Source organism: Bombina bombina, chromosome 3 (assembly GCF_027579735.1).
Source record: "Bombina bombina isolate aBomBom1 chromosome 3, aBomBom1.pri, whole genome shotgun sequence".
In the NCBI taxonomy this organism is placed as follows: Eukaryota; Metazoa; Chordata; class Amphibia; order Anura; family Bombinatoridae; genus Bombina; species Bombina bombina.
Genome location: NC_069501.1, coordinates 1,121,206,053 through 1,121,225,851, shown reverse-complemented (window position 1 = coordinate 1,121,225,851; position 19,799 = coordinate 1,121,206,053). Strand labels below are relative to the sequence as shown.

Here is a 19,799-nt window from a genome sequence, read left to right as displayed (position 1 = left end):
TATTGTGAACACAAACCATATGGAACCATAACTCCATTTAAAGTGGCTTGAGTGACTGTATTGTGAATATATACAAGTGTTAACATTTTTATAACTTTGTATTTTCATAGAAAGCCAGATACTACTTTTTAGAACAATATTTCCATGATTTTTTTCTTTTCTCCTATAGAAGGATTTGGTTTGTCTAAGTTTATAGAATTAGAGGTAGAGAGGACCTCCTTAGTTAACACAGCACAGCTTCCAAATGTGATGATAATTTGCCATGAATATGTTACTTATCTTGGGCGTCTATAAAAATATATTGGACAGATAAAAAATATATAAGCAATTAAAAAATAAATAGAGTATCATAATTGCAATGTAGAGTTCTTTATAAAAAATAGCTGTGAAAAGTTATCTTTGGTTAGTTATATGACAATCAATAATTTATTTAGATACAATGCAGAAACATTATTAAATACTAATTTAGGACCATGTTTCTTAACCTGTAATGCATATAACCCTGTAGTTACTTGGATTATATGTACTGGGTATTCCAAAGCTTGTCCACTAATTTTTAAATATATGCACCCATGCAGATTCATCGAATGTAAATAGTAAGTATAAAATGGTAAAAAGTAACGTCACTGTAATGTGTGCCAAAGAAGTAAGTCTATTTTTTTGTACCAGGTAAAGTGTGGCATGCTGAGTGAGCCAAAGTGAAATGAGCCAATTAATATTTGCATGGTGTTATTGTTATTCAGCTTTCATTTTTAGTTGATGAGAGTCCATAACTTCATAACATGTGGGATATATTCCAGCCTATCAGGAGGAGGTCAAGAACCCTCACAAAGCTTTAGTCCCTCCCAGTTCCTATCCCTCCCCAGTTTGTTCTTGGCCTCCGAAGAGAGAGGTTGAAGATTTCAGAGGTGCTCTACTATCAAGAGTTTATTATTTTTTCATATGATCTGTGGGCTCAGACCTGACTGTGGACCAAGTACCCCTAGACAACTTCACCAAGAAGATTTACAAAAAATCTGAGTGAAATAGGGGTAAGGATTACCTCTGTTATGTGCTTTCCATTACCATAGTGGGTAATCTAACAGCCATAACTGCCCTCAGGCATCATGGGGACCCTGTCCCTCCAGTGTTACAGCTATATTTGCAGTATCCTATGCAGTATGTTTGCTTGTACTGGATGGGCTCTCTACTGGATCAGCAGCCTGTGAGGGAGAAAGGCCCCAGCATGCTGGTAAGACACAGTGGAGTGGTGCTTCAGTCCAAGTAAGTGACTCAGGCCCTACACAGCCCAGGAGCTATCCAATAGTACTCTTCTTACAAGTACTCCATAGCTGGGGGTCACAGCCTTACACCTTAGGAGCTTTACCTATGTGTTCAATATAGGAATTTGGGGGAATGAAGCACATAATAGTTCTTATCTAGCATCCTTAGGACTCCTTAGCAGCTCAATTTACCCCTTTTACCTCAAAAACTTTTGTTCAAGCCCTGGTGAGAATTCATCCTGTTATTAGACCAATTCCTCCTCCTTGGAACTTGAATTAAGTTGTCTCTGTTCTGCAAGGTTCTGCTTTTGAACATATGCCTATTATAGTCCTTAAATGGTTTTCCAGGAAAGTTTATTTTTCTTCTAGTCATTTCTTCAGCTAGAAGAGTTTCTGAATTATCAGCTCTATCTTGTGAGCCTCCATTTCTCCAAGATAATGCAGTCCTGTGAACCAAATAAAATTTTCTTACAAAGGAAAAATTAGTTTGCAGCCTAGATGTTGTCATAGCTTTAAAGTTCTATATTCAGGCTACTAAAGACTTTAGACAAACTTTAACTTTATTTGTCCACTTCTCTGGTCCTAGGAAGGGTCCGAAAGCTACCGCAGTGGCCCTGGAATCCTGGCTCAAACAGATTATTCGTAAGGCTTACTCGGTTGTAGTAAAACCGTAAGCGAAAAGAGTAAATCAGAAAACCTGGCAAACGCTCCGGATCCCTTGTCTTCCGTCCTGTGCTTTGAAGGAGACTGCCGCTTTCGTCCTGCCTTGTTCTCTGTGACGCTGACCCGTGTTCACAGTATCAGTATCAGCAGTCCTTACCGGAACAGCAGGGTATTCCTCACACTGTACAGGTGTCACTTCATGACCTTTAATTGTACCACTCTTTTAACTTTATGCCAATCAATAATAATAAATATGTCTATTTTTAAGATATCTGGCTTTTCATTTATGTTTACACCCATAGAGGACTGAGTACTCTTTTCTATAGTATTCTGTTTTTGTATAAGCAAAAAGAGTAACTGCTCATTCTTTTTTATTTTGTTGTAATACAGGTCATACACGTCACATGGACAAGTTTCAAAATACAGAATTGGGTCCCTCAAAGAAGAACATGCATTAAGTGTCCAAAATATTAATATCAATAACCTCATTTTGTTTTCTATTTTCTAGAGAGAGAAGAAGGAAGAAAATAAAAAGTAGAAAAGAAAAGGATTGCCATTTGTAGAGTAGATCCCATGGTACAGGTCTCGCCAATAAATCCAGCCAAAGTAACCTCTAAGCTGTTATTAAGTTATGTCTTATATCATCAAATCATTTAGCATATTTGTTGGGTATGTAATCTTCCTAAATAAAGAGCAACTCATGAAAGAAGTATTTGCGCATTGTTTTCATGTAATGGTATTCCTCCAACTGTATAGAATAAACCCACTGGGCTAGGGTGGGAGATTGGTCTTGTTTCCAAAATTGAGCAATTCATATTTTAGTACTATTACTCACTATTTTGAGTATGGCCAAATGTGTTGCATGGAGTTGTTTGGGTGGTTTAGTTAACGGCCATATTAGCGGGTCAGTTTGTATATTTATTCCCAGCATTTTTTTCTGTTTCCAGAAGGGGTTAATGTTAGTGCAATTCCACCATATATGCCCCATATTTACAACATTGTGTTTACAGCGCCAACATAGATCAGATCTCTGTGGGTATAAGGTCTTTAAGCATGTGGGGGTAAAGTACCAGTGGTGTAAAATTTTAAAATTAAGTTCTGAGATCCGAGCTGAGGTGGAGGCTTTCATGAGTAACTGCTCATTCTACGAGATCAGTATCTACTTCCTGGGATTTCAAGGATGATGTCTCTTTAGAACAGATTTGCAAGGTGGCAACTTGGTCTTCCTGTCACACATTTTTTTTATCATTTTGACATTTATGCTTCTTCTGATGCAGCTTTTGGCAGGAAAGTCCTTCAGGACACAGTGTCTGGCAAATAGGAACTGCCTACTTTTTGTCCCATCAAACAATAGATTCCATTCTCCAAATTTAAAACAGACCTTTATTTTTTACATTGGGTCCAAGGAAAAAAGAACGTTTCTGGCCAGTACTAGGCCCTTAGTCATGTTTGTTTGATTATACACAGGTTTGTGTTTTTTATACCCTCACCTGTTACAATAGGAGCACTATCAGCATATTAGTGACATCTTGTTGACATAAAAAAGTATTACATCTCATTTTTTTTTATCTATCTCAATAATACAAGTGCTGCTATAGGCATAATATATGCCCTAAAAAAACAATTCAAACCACATAAAACCCATATATACAATTAAAAAGGAGAATAATGCACAACATACAGAGCATACAATATCCACTTGAAGAATTTCTTAGAAAAAATACGTACATAATAATTAAAGAAATAGGGCCCAGTTAAAATCTCTATTTAGACCTTTGGGGGTTAGTGCATCTAATGTATGCATCCAGAACATCTCCCTGGTTTTCAAAAGATGTTCCCTATCACCGTCCCTCCTAGGTCTAACTACTTGTTCTATTATTTGAAAACTCAATTGGCTAATGTTTTGACCCATAGAGAGGAAGTGAGAGGAAACAGGTGCCGCCTTATCTTTACTTCTAATATTTGATTTGTGCTCTGTTATCTTCTCTCTAACCTCTCTTCAGGTCTCTCCTACATAGATTAGTCCACAAAGGCATTTAATAACATAGATAACAAAAGAGGATCTACATGTTAAAGAATCCCTTATATAAAATGTAATACCATTGGTTGGGTGATAAAAAAAAAAATCACCCTTGATCATGGAACTGCAATCACTGCAGTTTAGACATGGGTAACTAGTTTGACCTATAGTTCTCTAGACTGCCTTTTTTCACTTCCTACATCAGCATGTACCAACATATCTTTTAAACTTCTATTTCTCCTATAGGCAACCATGGGTTCATTTTTGAATACTTCTACCTGGGGGTTAAAACCCCTTAATATATGCCTGTGTCTCTTTAATATCTGTGTGATCTTATGACTCAATCGATTATATTGTGTCACAAAAATTATATTATCTTTCTCTTGCCTCTTATCCTTCTTTTTAGACTTATCATCATGAGTTACTATATTAAAGGGACATTAAACACTAAATACTAGATAGAATGATGCATTCAAATAAATGATTAGTCTGAGAATAACATGTAGATTTTTTTTAAAGTTTATTTGGCTGCTTAAATATTGACAAAATAAGTGTAAAGTTTTAGTGTCTATAAAACAATTGGGACTGTCATGTTGTAACTTAGGTTACCTTCTCTTCTGTGGCCAATTAAAAGTAGTTATAAATAAGTCACTAGAGTGTGCAGCCAATGGCTGTGTGGAATATAACAGTGTTCTGCACTTCTATTTCTAACAGGAACTGAAAAGCTCACAATTTCAAAATGGAATTAGAATTACAGGAAAAGGGGACAAATTAAATAATGAAAGTAATAGTATATTGGAAACTTTATATATATATATATATATATATATATATATATATATAAATTATCATTTTATATTACCATCTCAAAGTGTTTAATGTCCCTTTTAGTTGTTCTGTAACTAATTTGGTTAAATAGCCCATAGTTGTAAATTTCTTTGCCATCTCTTGTAACCTATATCTATTATCATCTGTCACTATACGTTTCACTCTCATGAATTTACTTGGTATCACTCTAAACACATTCTTTGGATGGCAGCTACCACATTTTAATAGGTTATTTTTATCCATGGTTTTAGTATATAAATCTGTTTTTAAGAACCCATTTTCAACATCAACAAAAGCATCCAGGTATTGTATACCTGTTTCACTCATATACACCATGAATCTTAAACCCCTCACAGCTTCATTTAAATCTTGTACAAATGTTAATAAGCTACCAAAAATAAGGAGGCACCTGTTTCCTCTCACTTCCTCTCTATGGGTCACAACATCAGCCAATTGAGGTTTCAAATCATAGAACAAGTACTTAGACCTAGGAGGGGCGGGGATAAGGAACATATTTTGAAAACCTGGGAGATGTTCTAGATACATAAATTAAAGGCACTAACCCCAAAAGGTCTAAATAGAGATTTTGACTGGAACCTATTTGTTTAAATGTCCTGTAGGTATTTTTTCAAGTGGATGCTCTATATGCTGTGCATTATTCTCATTTTTAATAATATATATGGGTTGTATGTGTTTTTAATTGTTTTTTTAGCTCATATATTATGCCTATAGAAGCACATGCATTATTGAGACATAAAAATGTTTGAGATGCAATTCTTTTTATGTCCACAAGATGTCACTAATATGCTGATAGTGCTCCTATTGTAACAGGTGAGGGTATAAAAGACACAAACCTGAGTGTAATCAAACATACATGACTAAGGGTCTAGTACTGGCCTGAAACGCTGTACTTTTTTGTCTGTTTTAAATTTGGAGGCTGGGATCTATTGTTTGATGCTGCAGATGAGGACCTGGCAAGTCTGTGATTCCATGCCCCAGTGATAAAGAGTGTGCTGTTTTCCACTTTGTTGATAATAATTACTTTTTGTCCCACCCGTACTTAACATGGACTCTCAGCTTGGTATTGTATCTCACATTTTATAAAGCTATGGACTATCATCAGCTAAGAAGGAAAAAACAATTTATACTTACCGACAAATGTATTTCCTTCGGGCTGATGAGAGTCTGCCCTTTTTCTTCTAGTATTCAGTGAGTTCAAGACCTCCTTTTTCTCTTTAGCCTCTAGCTCTTTACCCTCTCTTTCTTTATCCACTCTCTTTATGACCTCTTTCTCTGTGTCTTTCTTTATCCTCTCTCTTTACTCTTAATCTCTCTCCCTTTGTCCCCAGCTCTCTCTTTATCCCCCCTATTTATCCGCTCTCTCTCTATTTATCCTATCTCTCTCTATCTACTCCCCTCTTTCTTTTCTCTCCCTTAATCTTATCACTCTACTCTCTCCCTCTTTCTTTATCCTCTTCTCTCTTGTATCCTCCCTTCCTCTCTCTTTCTTTATCCTCTCTCTCTACCCTCTCTTTCCCCTCTCTCTTTCTTTATCCTCCCTTTCCCTTTCTCTCTCTTTTTATCCTCCTTCCCACTCCCTCACTTTCTTTATCCTCTCTATCTCTTTATCCCCTCTCTCTCTTTATCCCATGTCTCTATCTTTATTCCCCGTCTCTTTATCATTTCTCTTTCTTTATCCCATCTCTATCTATCTATCTATCTATCTATCTATCTATCATCTATCATCTCTCTTTATACCCTCTCTCTCTCTCTTTATCAACTCTCTCTTTATTCTCTCTCTTTCTCTCTATCCTCTCTATTTATCCTCTCTCTCTCTATTCTCTCTCTTTATTTTCTCTCTATCACTTCATTCACTCTATCTTTAGCTTTCCTCCTTCTCCCTCTCTCTCTTACGCTGTCGGCATTTATCATTGCACAAGCAGTTCTTGTGAACTGCTTGTGCAATGCCGCCCCCTGCAGATTCACAGCCAATGGGCCGCTAGCAGGGGGTGTCAATTAACCCGATCGTATGAGATTGTGCAGATTGATATCCACAGCCTCAGAGGCAGTGGATGAGTTAAGGAGCAGCGGTCTTAAGACCGCTGCTTCTTAACTCCTGTTTCTGGCGAGCCTGAAGGCTCGTGCGTAAACAGATGCATTGGGGAAGATTGACTGCTTAGTAAATCGGCCCCTGTGTCTCTACTTATACTTAAACCAATACATGGGTACTGAAATGTTCATTTTCAATTAGAAAACAATAAAGGAACAATGTACTCAGGCAAGTAGCTGATGTTTTTATAGCTTTTCTGCAGATAATATTGAATGTCATTAAAGTGTAGGAAGATGAGGGTAGTTATTAAATTAGAAGCTACTCACGTAGAATATTCAGAGAGAAGTTTTTGCTAAGATGCACATCATCATTTTCTACATAGAACATATACTCTCCAGGTTCAAACCTATGACTGCAATGTTTTGATTGGCTGTTTAACAAATGAGAAAAAGATATGTAATTAGATAAAGTGGGCAAGTTTAAGTGCTTTTATATATCAATACTTGAATACTACAAACAATACAATGTAATGCAAACTTAAGATTAATATATCAGCTGCTTTAAATTTGATTAATGATAAACAATACAAAAAAATGGGGAATATGAATGGAAAGAAGTACAAAGTCACAGCGTGGCAATTTTTTGTAAGTTTTTATTTCGTATAATCGTGTGCACAATTTAGTAAATTATGCAAAATAACAAAAACAAATGCATGATTTACTAAACCGTGCTCAAGATTACATAAAAAAAAAAAATATTACCTACAGAGAAAAAGGGCTGAAATAACTAAAAAATATGGGTGTGTGGGGGGGATGAGATTTCAAAAGATTCCTCCAGTGCAAATGAAGACCTTTCATGGAGAAAAAAAACTTCTTTGGCCATGGGGCAAGTGCCATTTAGACATGGTATGGTGGATATACCACATGGGCAGGAATAATAGACAAAGGTCAGAATAGACCACTTTGGCTGCGCTCCCCTACACAAAAGACAGACTGCAGAGCACTGTGATGTAATGTGGCTGCATAAGCACAAAACCATCCATACTACGTCTATGTCATCCATGACTATGTAATTATCATCTTTTTGTGTGTGTGTGTCTATATATATATATATATATATATATATATATATATATATTCAAATTAGCTGTGCCTTCTGTACCTATTATTATTATTATCGGTTATTTGTAGAGCGCCAACAGATTCTGTAGTGCTACCTACTTGGTATCCCATTACAGTCTCATCAACAGTACCCACTGGGTATCCTGTGCCTGCTCAGTACCCTGAGTATCCTGTCTCAGCTTTCCTCCAACCCGCTGTATCTGCTGTACCTACCTGGTATTCTGTGACACGCTCACCCTCTACTGCAAAATGCAAGCACCAGTGTCGACTGGACTTTGTTACTGCAACCTACTTAAGTATTCTGAACTTTGTATCAGACTTTTGTGTTCTGCATTGAACCTATGTTCAAACTTGCTGTTTCTGTGATCTTCAAATGTAACTATCAATTGTTATTTTGCTTACTGTTCAGAAAAGCTTCTAAAAGACTTTTGTAGTTCAGTGTATCTGTTCCTGCATTCTGAGTTCCATACACCCTAACCCTCTCACAGAATAACTCAGCCAAAATGTTAAAACTCTAACACAGCAAGTAAATGCAGTAGCACAATCTGTGCGTGCTGTCAGGGTATTGATGAGTGACATTAGATAATATATATATATATATATATATATATATATATATATATATATTATATACGGTATATATATATATATATATATATATTATATACGGTATATATATATATATATATATATATACACATATACATATATATGATAAGATAGAAGAATTGATTTATATATGAAATATTAAACTTGGATATGCTTTGACCATTGATAAATGCATTCATTTGTATTACAGTTCTGATGTCAAGAATATACATAAAACCCCCTTACTGATTAGTATACATTTCAGATTGCCCGCTGTGACCAGATACACCTCACCTAACAGACAGGATGTCTCAAACTACAAAGAGACCTTTGACCCTTGAAAACTTGAAACTTGAAAAAAACTTGAGACTTGAAAAAAGGAAGACACTCTTCCGAAAGCTTGTCATCTTATAAATGTATAATTAGTCCAATAAAAAAGTATCATTGCTCAATGCAATACTCTTGTTATTTTGATATATATTCCAAAATCAACAAGGCACTCTCATTTAAGATATTTGATGCATATCAAAACCGGAGAGTGCCTTGTTGGTTTTGGAATCTATGCTGATGTTTAAAGGGACATGAAACCCACATTTTTTCTTTCATGATTTAGAAAGAGAATGTAATTCTAAACATCTTTCTAATTTACTTCTATTATCTAATTTGTTTTATTCTCTTGATATTCTTTGCTGAAAAGCATATCTAGATATGCTCAGTAGCTGCTGATTTGTTGCTGCACATAGAAGCCTCATGTGATTGGCTCACCATGTGAGCATTTTCTTCAACTAAGGATATCTAAAAAATGAAGCAAAATAAATAATTGAAGTAAATTGTAATGTTGTTTAAATTTGTATTCTCTATCTGAATCATGAAAGAAAGATTCTGGCTTTAGTGGCCCTTTAAGTGCACCCTGGAAGCTGCATGAGTTGCTGGGAGTGCTGATCTGTATTACTCTTGTTATATATATATATATATATATATATATATATATACACCCTGTTCCAAATTATTATGCCAATGATATATTTCTCATTTACCTAAATAATTGATATAAACAACAGTCAGCATAATTCTCATGTTATCAACTATTAAGAGTACAATTCAAATTTTATTGAACAAACCTCCTAATGATAACAGTATTTTTTTTTTTTCAAAATAAAAAACTTACAATTCACTGTTCCAAATTATTACGCACAGTAAGTTTCAAAACACTTTATAGGTTGTAAAGAACTGAAAATGGTCATTTGTTGTGTTTGCAGCATATTTACTGAAATCAAAAGCTATTTCAATCAAACTTTGAACAACAGTTTAACTTTTTAAACATTTTAACAGGTCACGTTACATTTTAACATAGGACCCCTTATTTGATAGCAGCTTCACAAATCTTGCATCCATTGAACTTGTGCTGTTTTGGACAGTTTCTGCTTGAATTTGTTTGCAAGATGTCAGAATAGCCTCCCAGAGCTGCTGTTTGGATGTAAACTGCCTCCCACCCTCATAAATCTTTTGCTTGAGGATGCTCCAAAGTAGATATGTGCAATTCATTTCGGATCGATTCGGAAATTCGGAAAATTCTGCAAATTCGGAGATTCGGATCGAACCAAATTTCCGAATTAAAATACTGCCGAATTTACCAAATAAATCCGAATTAGTTCGGATTTATTCTGTAAATTCGGATGGCCATGGATTACACTAGTATTGTACAGTATATTAGGTTATATCACTCTGCTATGGGTTACACCTAATATACAGTACATAATACTAGTCTAATACACAGCACACATACCGAAATTCCGAATTTCCGTACCGAACCGAATCGATCTGAATCCAGCTGAATTTTTTCAAATCTGAATGAATCCGAAACTAATCCGAAACAAATTCATTCGAAGTTTTCCGAATTCGATCCGAACCGAACCAAATTTTTCGATCATGCACATATCTACTCCAAAGGTTCTCAATAGGATTGAGGTCAGGGGAGGATGGAGGCCACATCATGACTTTCTATCCTTTTATCCCCATAGCAGCCATTGATGCAGATGTATTCTTTGCTGCATGAGATGGTGCATTCTCATGCATGAAGATGATTTTATTACGGAAAGCATAGTTCTTCCTTCTGTATATGGGAAGGAAGTGGTCAGTCAGGAACTCCACATACTTTGCAGAGGTCATCTTTACACCTTCGGGGATCCTAAAGGGGCCGACCAGCTCTCTTCCCATGATTCCGGCCGGAAACATGACTCCACCACCGCCTTGCTGACGTTGCAGCCTAGTTGGAACAGGGTGGCCGTCCACCAACCATCCACTACTCCATCCATCTGGACCATCCAGGGTTACACGGCACTCATCAGTGAACAGGACTGTTTCAAAATTAGTCTTCATGTATTTTTCTGCCCAAGGCAGCCGTTTCAGCTTGTGAGCATTTGTTAGTGGTGGCCGAATGGAAGGTTTATGCACAGTTGCATAAATATATATATATATATATATATATATATATATATATACATACAATAGAGGGTCAAGCGCAAGTAGAAGAATTTGCACTTATCTTTCTTATAGGGTGCATGTATGTCCTGCACCCCTCTCATACATAGAAAAAAACCAAAAGGAAGACGTATGCACGCTGAAACTCTCAAATATTGGTTGCTCGTAAAGTATAAGTGATTGTTAAATATATTTAATATTTTAAATCAAAAGTAGTCTCTATAGCCGTAGTTTAATTGAAGCTGTTTTTAAAGGTGTAATTTATAGTGACAATTTGTATTTTAGAGACCTGTGTAGTCCAAAAATAATCATATCTAGCATTAAGCAATTTACTACTAAGAGGGAAGGATTTTTGTATTTTGAAGTTGTACGTTAACCTGAAAAATTTAATGGGGACAGCCACAATTTCGGACTTTTATCAATTCTTGTCAGATTCTGTTTTCTCCGCAACCCAGAACTTACAACTCAGACAGTTTGAACTGTTATTTCACTTCTTTCTGGTGAACCACAGTTATGGGCTCACCAACTCCATGTCACTCACAGCCCTATACCGAGTCTTGGGATCAATTCTTGCAAAGACTTGAGTCACAAAATGAAGACCCCTACAAGATCTCCACTGCACAAGCTAAGATACGTGCCCTCAAACAAGCTAAAAGAAATGTGGAGGAATATATAATTGAGTTTCTTCACCTTGCCACATTAAATTATTGAAATGAAGCTCCTGGATCAATACAGGTTTGGTCTGTCTGATACTTTGAAAAATGAAGTGGCACGAGTACGGGTCCCTAAAACACTAGAAAACCTTATTTCTCTGTTGACTCCAGCTTAGGGAGAGGCGCATGGAAAAGGCTGCTGCTTATAGTTCTCCTCACAAGAAGTTTGTTCGCCTCTACCCCCACCTTCACCTGCTGTCTCTAACGAACAACTCATGCAAATAGGAGGGGTCCGGGGTCCCCTCTCTGAAGCCGATAAGCAAAGAAGGTTGTTAAATTTCTGCTTGTACCACAGAAAACAAAGACTCCTAGTGGTAAGCAGTCTCTTCCCATTCTTACCATTGATCAAATGCCTAGATATTTAAAACCTCATTTGTCCCTACCTCTTTTATTGCAGTGGAATAAGAACTCTGTTAGTTTACCTACCATGATCGATTCTGTGGCCAGCGGATGTTTTCTGGACACCCAATTGGTCCCAAAGACTTCAGATCACTAAAGAAAAGTCAATTCACATACAGCTCATCAATGGATCATTGTTAAAAATCGGTCCAATCACAAAAGAGACTTTTTCCTTTTTGGTCACATTTGGGCCTGAGCATCAATAGATGTTTAGTTTAGTAACTTCACCAGTGTTTCCTTTAGTGCGTGGCCTCCCCTGGTTATGAAGGCATAATCTCTTTATTGACTGGGAAACTGGAACTGTGCATTTTAAGTCCCAATTTTCTCTTCATCACTGTCTAAATGTCAGGGGTTTTCCCTGTTGTGTTTGCCACGTGCTGCTGGCAGCCATTTTACTCACCTCTCTTCCTGACTTGGTGCATTGTGGGGGATGCTGCTCACTTCCTGCACTTCCTTTTATGGCCAGACTGTTGTGCATCATCCATGTGAGACAGGATGCAGTCTCATAATTGTGATGTCATCATTTATTATTTAAAGGGCCTTTGTTCAGTATGCTTTGCCTTTGCGCTGTCTGAGACCTGTTTGTGAGAGTTCCTGTGTATTACCTGGCTGCCTGACGTCCTTCCTGGTTCCTGATCCCTGGCTTGTTCCTGACTCTGCTGTTCTCCTTGTTCCTGATTCCGGCTCGTCTGACTATTCACTTTGGCTCCTGACTCGGCTCGTCTTACTACCAGCTCTGGTTTTGACTCCTGGCTTGTTATTTGACTTTTGGACATTTTATAATTTTTTACTATTAATAAAGGTGTGATTATTTTTGCACTTCTCGTCTCAGTCTGATTCCTGGCACCCTGACATTACGCAAAGGCCATGAATCCTGATGCTGCTAATTATCCACCTTTACCTGCCATCATTTCCAGGATGGATGTACAGGATCACCGCTTGGATCAATTTGCACTAGCCCTGCAAACCCTGCTGGCTCGCACTGCACATTTGGACCAAAGTGTTCCGCATGTTATGGCTGCTCCTGTTTCCGCTGCTGCACCTTTGCCTACCAGGAGCATGTCCGGTTCTGCACCTCAGCGATATGGAGGCGATCCTATTCAGTGCAGAGGGTTTTTGAACCAGGTGGGCATTTACTTTGAGATGTTTCCTCAGGTGTTTCCCTCTGACAGAGCTAAGGTGGGATTTCTCATCTCGTTACTCTCTGACACAGCTCTTGCCTGGGCTAATCCCTTGTGGGAGACTAATAAACCTGTGATTTCAAATTACCCTGAATTTGTGGCCTCCTTTCGAAGGGTATTTGATGTTCCGGCTCGCTCCTCCTCTGCTGCTAAACGACTCATGTCCATTCAGCAAGGTACAAGATCTGTTGCTCAGTATGCTATTGAGTTCCGTACGCTTGCCGCAGAGGTAGGTTGGAACAATGAAGCCCTTGTTGCCGCCTTCTTTCATGGGCTCTCTGATGCGATTAAAGACGAAGTTGCTGCCAGAGATTTACCAGAGGATCTCGAGGCATTGGTGTCTTTTTTGATCCTAATTGACATCAGACTCAGAGAGAGGCCCTCTTTCAAGGAGCGCTTGCGGAAGCCTCCTGTTCCGTTGTCTCGTACGTGTTCGTTCCCACCCATGCCTTCCTCTCCTCCCATGCCTCCTGGTCCCGAGTCACCAGGTACTGCTGAGCCGATGCAGTTGGGATTCACGCGTCTCTCCGCGGCAGAGAGGGCCTTTAGGAGGAGGGAGGGGCTCTGCCTCTATTGTGGGTTACAGGGCCACCTTTTGAAGTCTTGTCCTACACGGCCGGGAAACGCTCACACCTAAGGTCCTGTCGGGGGCAGACCTTGGGTGGATTATCCTTGTCCCCGGAATCGCTTAAGGAGAAACCTTTGGTCACGGTTGTCCTTTCCTGGGTGGACTCCTCCATAGTCACTCAGGCTCTTGTTGACTCCGGTGCTGCTGGCTATTTAATTGACAGTGCTTTTGTATCAAAGCACTCCATTCCTGTTTTGCCTCGGTCAATTCCGCTTGCTATTGAGGCCATTGATGGCAGGCCCCTTCAGCCCGCACTCGTTACTCACGAAACTGCTCCGTTGTCCATGGCTGTTGGGGCTCTCCATTTTGAAATCCTCCAGTTCCAGGTGATAAACTCTCCACATTTTCCAGTTGTTCTGGGTTATCCCTGGCTCCAAAAGCACAATCCCAGTCTCGACTGGCGCAGGTCCGAAATTTTGTTGTGGTCCCCGCAATGTATTTCCACTTGTCTTCGGAAACCAGTTAAAGTCTTGTGCACTTCTTCGGTATCTCAATTGCCAGAGGAGTACCGAGAGTTCCAAGACGTGTTTGACAAGGTGCATGCCGGTACATTGCCTCCTCACCGGTCTTACGATTGTGCCATAGACCTGCAACCCGGAGCCATTCCTCCTCGGGGCCAGGTGTACCCTCTGTCTGTTGCAGAGAATTGTGCTATGGAGGAGTATGTTGCCGATGCTCTGTCGTGGGGGATCATCCGCAAATCCTGCTCTCCTGCAGGGGCTGGCTTCTTCTTTGTGAAGAAAAAGGGTGGTGAGTTAAGACCATGTATCGATTATAGGGGTCTTAATCGTCTTACCATTAAGAATGCTTACCCTATTCCGCTCATTACGGAACTCTTTGACCGCCTCAAGGGAGCTACGGTCTTTACTAAACTTGATTTGAGAGGAGCGTACAATCTCGTTAGGATTAAGGAGGGTCACGAATGGAAAACAGCATTTAACACCAGGAGCGGGCATTATGAGTATCCTGTAATGCCCTTTGGCCTATTTAATGCTCCTGCTGTTTTTCAGAAATTTATTAATGATGTCCTATGAGATATGTTGCAACAGTGTGTTGTGGTGTACTTAGACGACATCCTCATACACTCACCCACAATTGAGGCTCATCGTTCTGATGTTACATGGGTTCTTCAGAGACTACGTGAGAATGGCCTGTTTTGTAAACTTGAGAAATGTGAGTTCCATCAGACTCAAGTAACCTTCCTAGGTTATGTTATCTCCGTTGCAGGGTTCTCCATGGATCCTGACAAGTTATCTGCAGTTCTGCAGTGGCCTCTCCCAGTTGGTCTTCGGTCTATTCAACGTTTTTTGGGGTTCGCCAATTACTATAGAAAGTTTATTAAAAACTTTTCTTCCTTGGTCAAATCTATCACAGACATGACCCGTAAAGAGAATGATCCACTCCATTAGTCACCTACTGCCATTGAGGCCTTTGATAGTCTTAAGACTGCCTTTGCTGCCGCTCCAGTTCTGGCTCATCCTAACCCTGTCCTGCCTTTTGTTCTTGAGGTTGATGCGTCTGAGACTGGAGTAGGTGCCCTCTTGTCTCAACGTCCTACTCCTGACGGTTTCTTGCATCCATGTGGTTTCTTCTCTAAGAAATTGTCTCCAGCGGAGTGCAATTATGAAATTGGCGACAGGGAATTACTGGCCATAATTTTGGCACTCAAGGAATGGAGGCATCTTCTCGAGGGTACTAGCGTGCCAGTGCTCATTCTTACTGACCACAAGAATTTAACTTATCTATCTGAAGCTAAACGTTTGTCACCCCGACAGGCCAGATGGGCGCTTTTTTTGTCTCGATTTAATTATGTGGTCTCCTACCTGCCTGGTAGTAAGAATGTTAGGGCTGATGCCCTCTCTCGACAATTTTCACCTCTGTCCAAGGAGGAGTCTGTACCTACTCCTGTTATACCTCCTGACCATATTTTGGCTACCATATGTACTAATTTGACTTCTCCCTTGGGGGAGGAGATCCTGGCTGCACAAACCAATGCACCGCCTTTGAAACCTAGTGGTAAGTGTTTTGTTCCTGAGAATCTTCTAACTAAACTTTTGCACACTTACCACTATCCTAAAGCCGCAGGTCACCCAGGCAAGAACCAAATGATTTGATCTGTCACTCGACAATTCTGGTGGCCAGGTCTTCGTTCTGATGTTGCTGCGTATGTTGCCTCCTGCTCAGTTTGTGCACAGAATACAGACTCCTCGACGTCTTCCTGTGGGTCTTCTTCAACCTATTGCTAATGGTGAGCGTCCTTGGACACATCTTTCCATGGACTTCATTGTTGAGCTCCCTGTTTCCAATGGCAATACTGTTATCCTTATGGTGGTTGACCGTTTTTCTAAAATGTCACATTGCATTCCCTAGATGAAGCTGCCTACCACTCAGGAGCTTGCTTCAATTTTTGCCCGGGAGGTCTTCTGTTTACATGGGTTACCCAAGGAGATAGTGTCGGACCAGGGTAGCCAGTTTGTCTCCAGATTTTGGCGTTCCTTTCGTGCTCAAATGAGGATCCATTTCCTTCTCCGCAGCATATCACCATCAATCCAATGGGGCTGTGGAACAGTCTAATCAAGCTATGAAACAGTTCCTCCATTGCTATGTCTCAGATCACCACAATAATTGGTCTGAACTGTTACCTTGGGCAGAGTTTGCTCGTAATAGTGCTATTAATGCTTCCTCCAAGTTATCCCCATTCATGGCGTTTCAACCATCCTTGTTGCCCGATTCATTCATGTCTCAGGGTATTCCGGCTTTGGAGGAGCATCTCCGGCAACTCCGTTCCACGTGAGTGCAGATTCAGGATTGCCTTCATCGTTCTATGCAGCGCCAAATGTTCCAGGCTGATCGTAGGCGTCTGCCCGCGCCTTCCTACCAGGTTGGTGAGAGATTTTGGCTGTCCTCCCGCAACTTGAACCTTCGTGTGCCTTCCAATAAATTGGCTCCCCGTTATGTTGGTCCTTTTCGAATACTCCGACAGATTAATCCTGTGGCTCTTGACCTTCCTCCTGCTATGCGCATCTCCGATGTTTTTCATGTCTCCCTCTTGAAACCATTGGTTTGTAATCGGTTTACCACTGTGTTGCCTCGTCCCCATCCTATCTTTGTTGACAACCATGAGGAGTATGAGGTCAGCAGCATTATTGACTCTCGTATGTCCAGGGGCCATGTACAGTATTTGGTTCACTGGAGGGGCTACGGTTCGGAGGAGCGTTCTTGGGTTCCCTCCTCTGATGTTCATGCTCCCGCTCCCTCCTCCGTGCCTTCCATGCCCATTTCCCCAATAAGCCTTTTGTCCTCCCGCGGGGGAGGGGTCGTTGAGGGGAGGGTACTGTCAGGGTTTTTCCCTGTTGTGTTTGCCATGTGCTGCTGGCAGCCATTTTACTCACCTCTCTTCCTGACTTGGTGCATTGTGGGGGATGCTGCTCACTTCCTGCACTTCCTTTTATGGCCAGACTGTTGTGCATCATCCATGTGAGACAGGATGCAGTCTCATAATTGTGATGTCATCATTTATTATTTAAAGGGCCTCTGTTCAGTATGCTTTGCCTTTGCATTGTCTGAGACCTGTTTGTGAGAGTTCCTGTGTATTACCTGGCTGCCTGACGTCCTTCCTGGTTCCTGATCCCTGGCTTGTTCCTGACTCTGCTGTTCTCCTTGTTCCTGATTCCGGCTCGTCTGACTATTCGCTTTGGCTCCTGACTCGGCTCGTCTGACTACAAGCTCTGGTTTTGACTCCTGGCTTGTTATTTGACTTGTGGACATTTTATAATTTTTTGCTATTAATAAAGGTGTGATTATTTTTGCACTTCTCGTCTCAGTCTGATTCCTGGCACCCTGACACTAAAGTCCCACATTAATGCTACCCTCCATTCTGATACTCCAGTAAAATCTCTTGAAGCTCCAATTCCCTTCGACAGCATCTATCCACTGTCGGAACCAGAGTTAAAAGTGTTAAAAGAATGTATTGAAGAAAATTTACAAAAAGGGTTTATTAAACCATCCAAGTCACCTGCTTGGGCTAGTATATTTTTTGGAGAGAGGTTTCCCAAAGCCACTGATAGAACAACAGATAAAAGAAATGGAAACAATTTCTAGGAAATCTATCCTTAGTGGGACTAGTACAAAGAGTAAAGAGAAAAATACAAACAGATTGATGTTTGTTACAGAATATAATTCCCTAAGTAATAAAGTGAACAAAATATTAAGGAGACATTGGTCTGTAATAAGGGATCTTAATCCACATTTCAAACAATTTGAGGAGCCACCTATGGCAGCCTATAAAAGGAGTAAAAACCTAAGGGACACATTGGTAAAGGCTGATTTGGGCCCAGAAAAGGTATTGAGACAAACTTTTATCTCATCTCCCAAGATGGGGAATTTTCCTTGTTTAGGCTGCTGTAATTGTAATAATATGATTAAGGGGGGTTTCTTTGTTCATCCGCTCACTGGTAGGAGATTTAAGATCTCAGGCTTTTATACCTGTAACATTGAGTTTATTATTTATTTAATTAAGTGTCCCTGCTCCAAGATTTATATTGGGGAATCGACACGTAGAGCCAGAGACCGGATAAATGAACATAAATCTAATATTAGACGTAAGAACATGGACGCCCCTGTGTCTAATCATTTTGTGGAGGCGGGTCACTCCATAGCTCAACTTAGGTTCCAGATTATAGAACATGTGAAGAGACCAAGACGGGGTGGTGATAGACTTAAGATTCTTAAGTATAGGGAAACATTCTGGATTTACACTCTCCAGTCCTTGATCCCTTTTGGGATGAATAAGGAGATTGACTGGAATGCCACTTTATAAATGAGTAGAGATACAATTTATTAATAAGATATTTGTATATCTGTGTGGTTACTGTATCCAATGATCATATGAATGGTTTTGTTTTAATAATTTTTTTATATTATACTAATTCCTATAGGAGTGATAGATTGTAAAGATCTGTAAATACATAACTTTGGATATATGTCTTTCAGGTCACAAATGGTTAAGAAGATGTCTACTCCTGTGTCCACTAGAGGGGGTACTTAGATAAAATGAATGTTTGAATAATATTGTAACACCTGTTCAGGTAATTTAATCCCCTCCCACATGTAAGGGTATAAAAGGTGATCAGGAGTGTTCATTTGTATAATATGATTAAGGTCTATTGTTGACCGAAACGTTGTTGCTGTACACTGTGATGTCTCACCAATAAATTAACACTTGATGAATGAATAGGTGCTGTGGCTCTTTTTTGGACTGGTATATTCTTTGTCAGCAAAAAAAATGGAAGATTTTGTCCATGCATAGATTACATGGACTTAAATGCCATTACTGTAAAGAATAAATACCCACTACCACTTATTCCAGAACTCATGCATCATCTCAGATCAGCAGTTATCTTCAGTAAAATTTATTTGAGAGTATGTAAAGGAGTTGAGTGGAAAACTGTCTTTCATTCCCGTTATGGGCACTATGAGTACATTGTGATGCCCTTTAGACTGTGCAACGCCCCTAATACCTTTCAGAGATTTGCAAATGTCATTTGTCGTGATATCCTGGACATTTATGTTGTAGCTTACTTGTATGACATACTCATTTACTCCTCTTCTAAGCAAAAACACTTTGATCACATGAGGACTTCGCTTTCTCACTTACAAGCTAATGATTTATTTACTAAACTGGAGAATTGTATTTTCAACACTGTCTCAGTAGAATTCTCGGGTTTCAGCCTAGCAGCTGGAGAAATTTGTATGGATTCCAAGATAATTGAAGCTATAATAAACTGGCCCACTCCAGACAGTAAGCCATTCAACACTTTGTGGGCTTCGCAAATTTTTACAGAAAGTTTATTAGACTTCTCTCGT

At 39.5% G+C, this 19,799-nt stretch overlaps 1 protein-coding gene across 1 annotated transcript in view; it reads right to left on the bottom strand.

Moving 5' to 3' along the window:
- FLT3 (fms related receptor tyrosine kinase 3) overlaps positions 1 to 19,799 on the bottom strand; it is a 234,497-nt gene that overhangs the window by 76,965 nt on the left and 137,733 nt on the right. Inside the window, exon 10 of the mRNA XM_053708480.1 lies at positions 7,150 to 7,253. Within this exon, the coding sequence (XP_053564455.1) occupies positions 7,150 to 7,253 (104 nt within the window). The remainder of the gene's footprint in view (positions 1 to 7,149; positions 7,254 to 19,799) is intronic.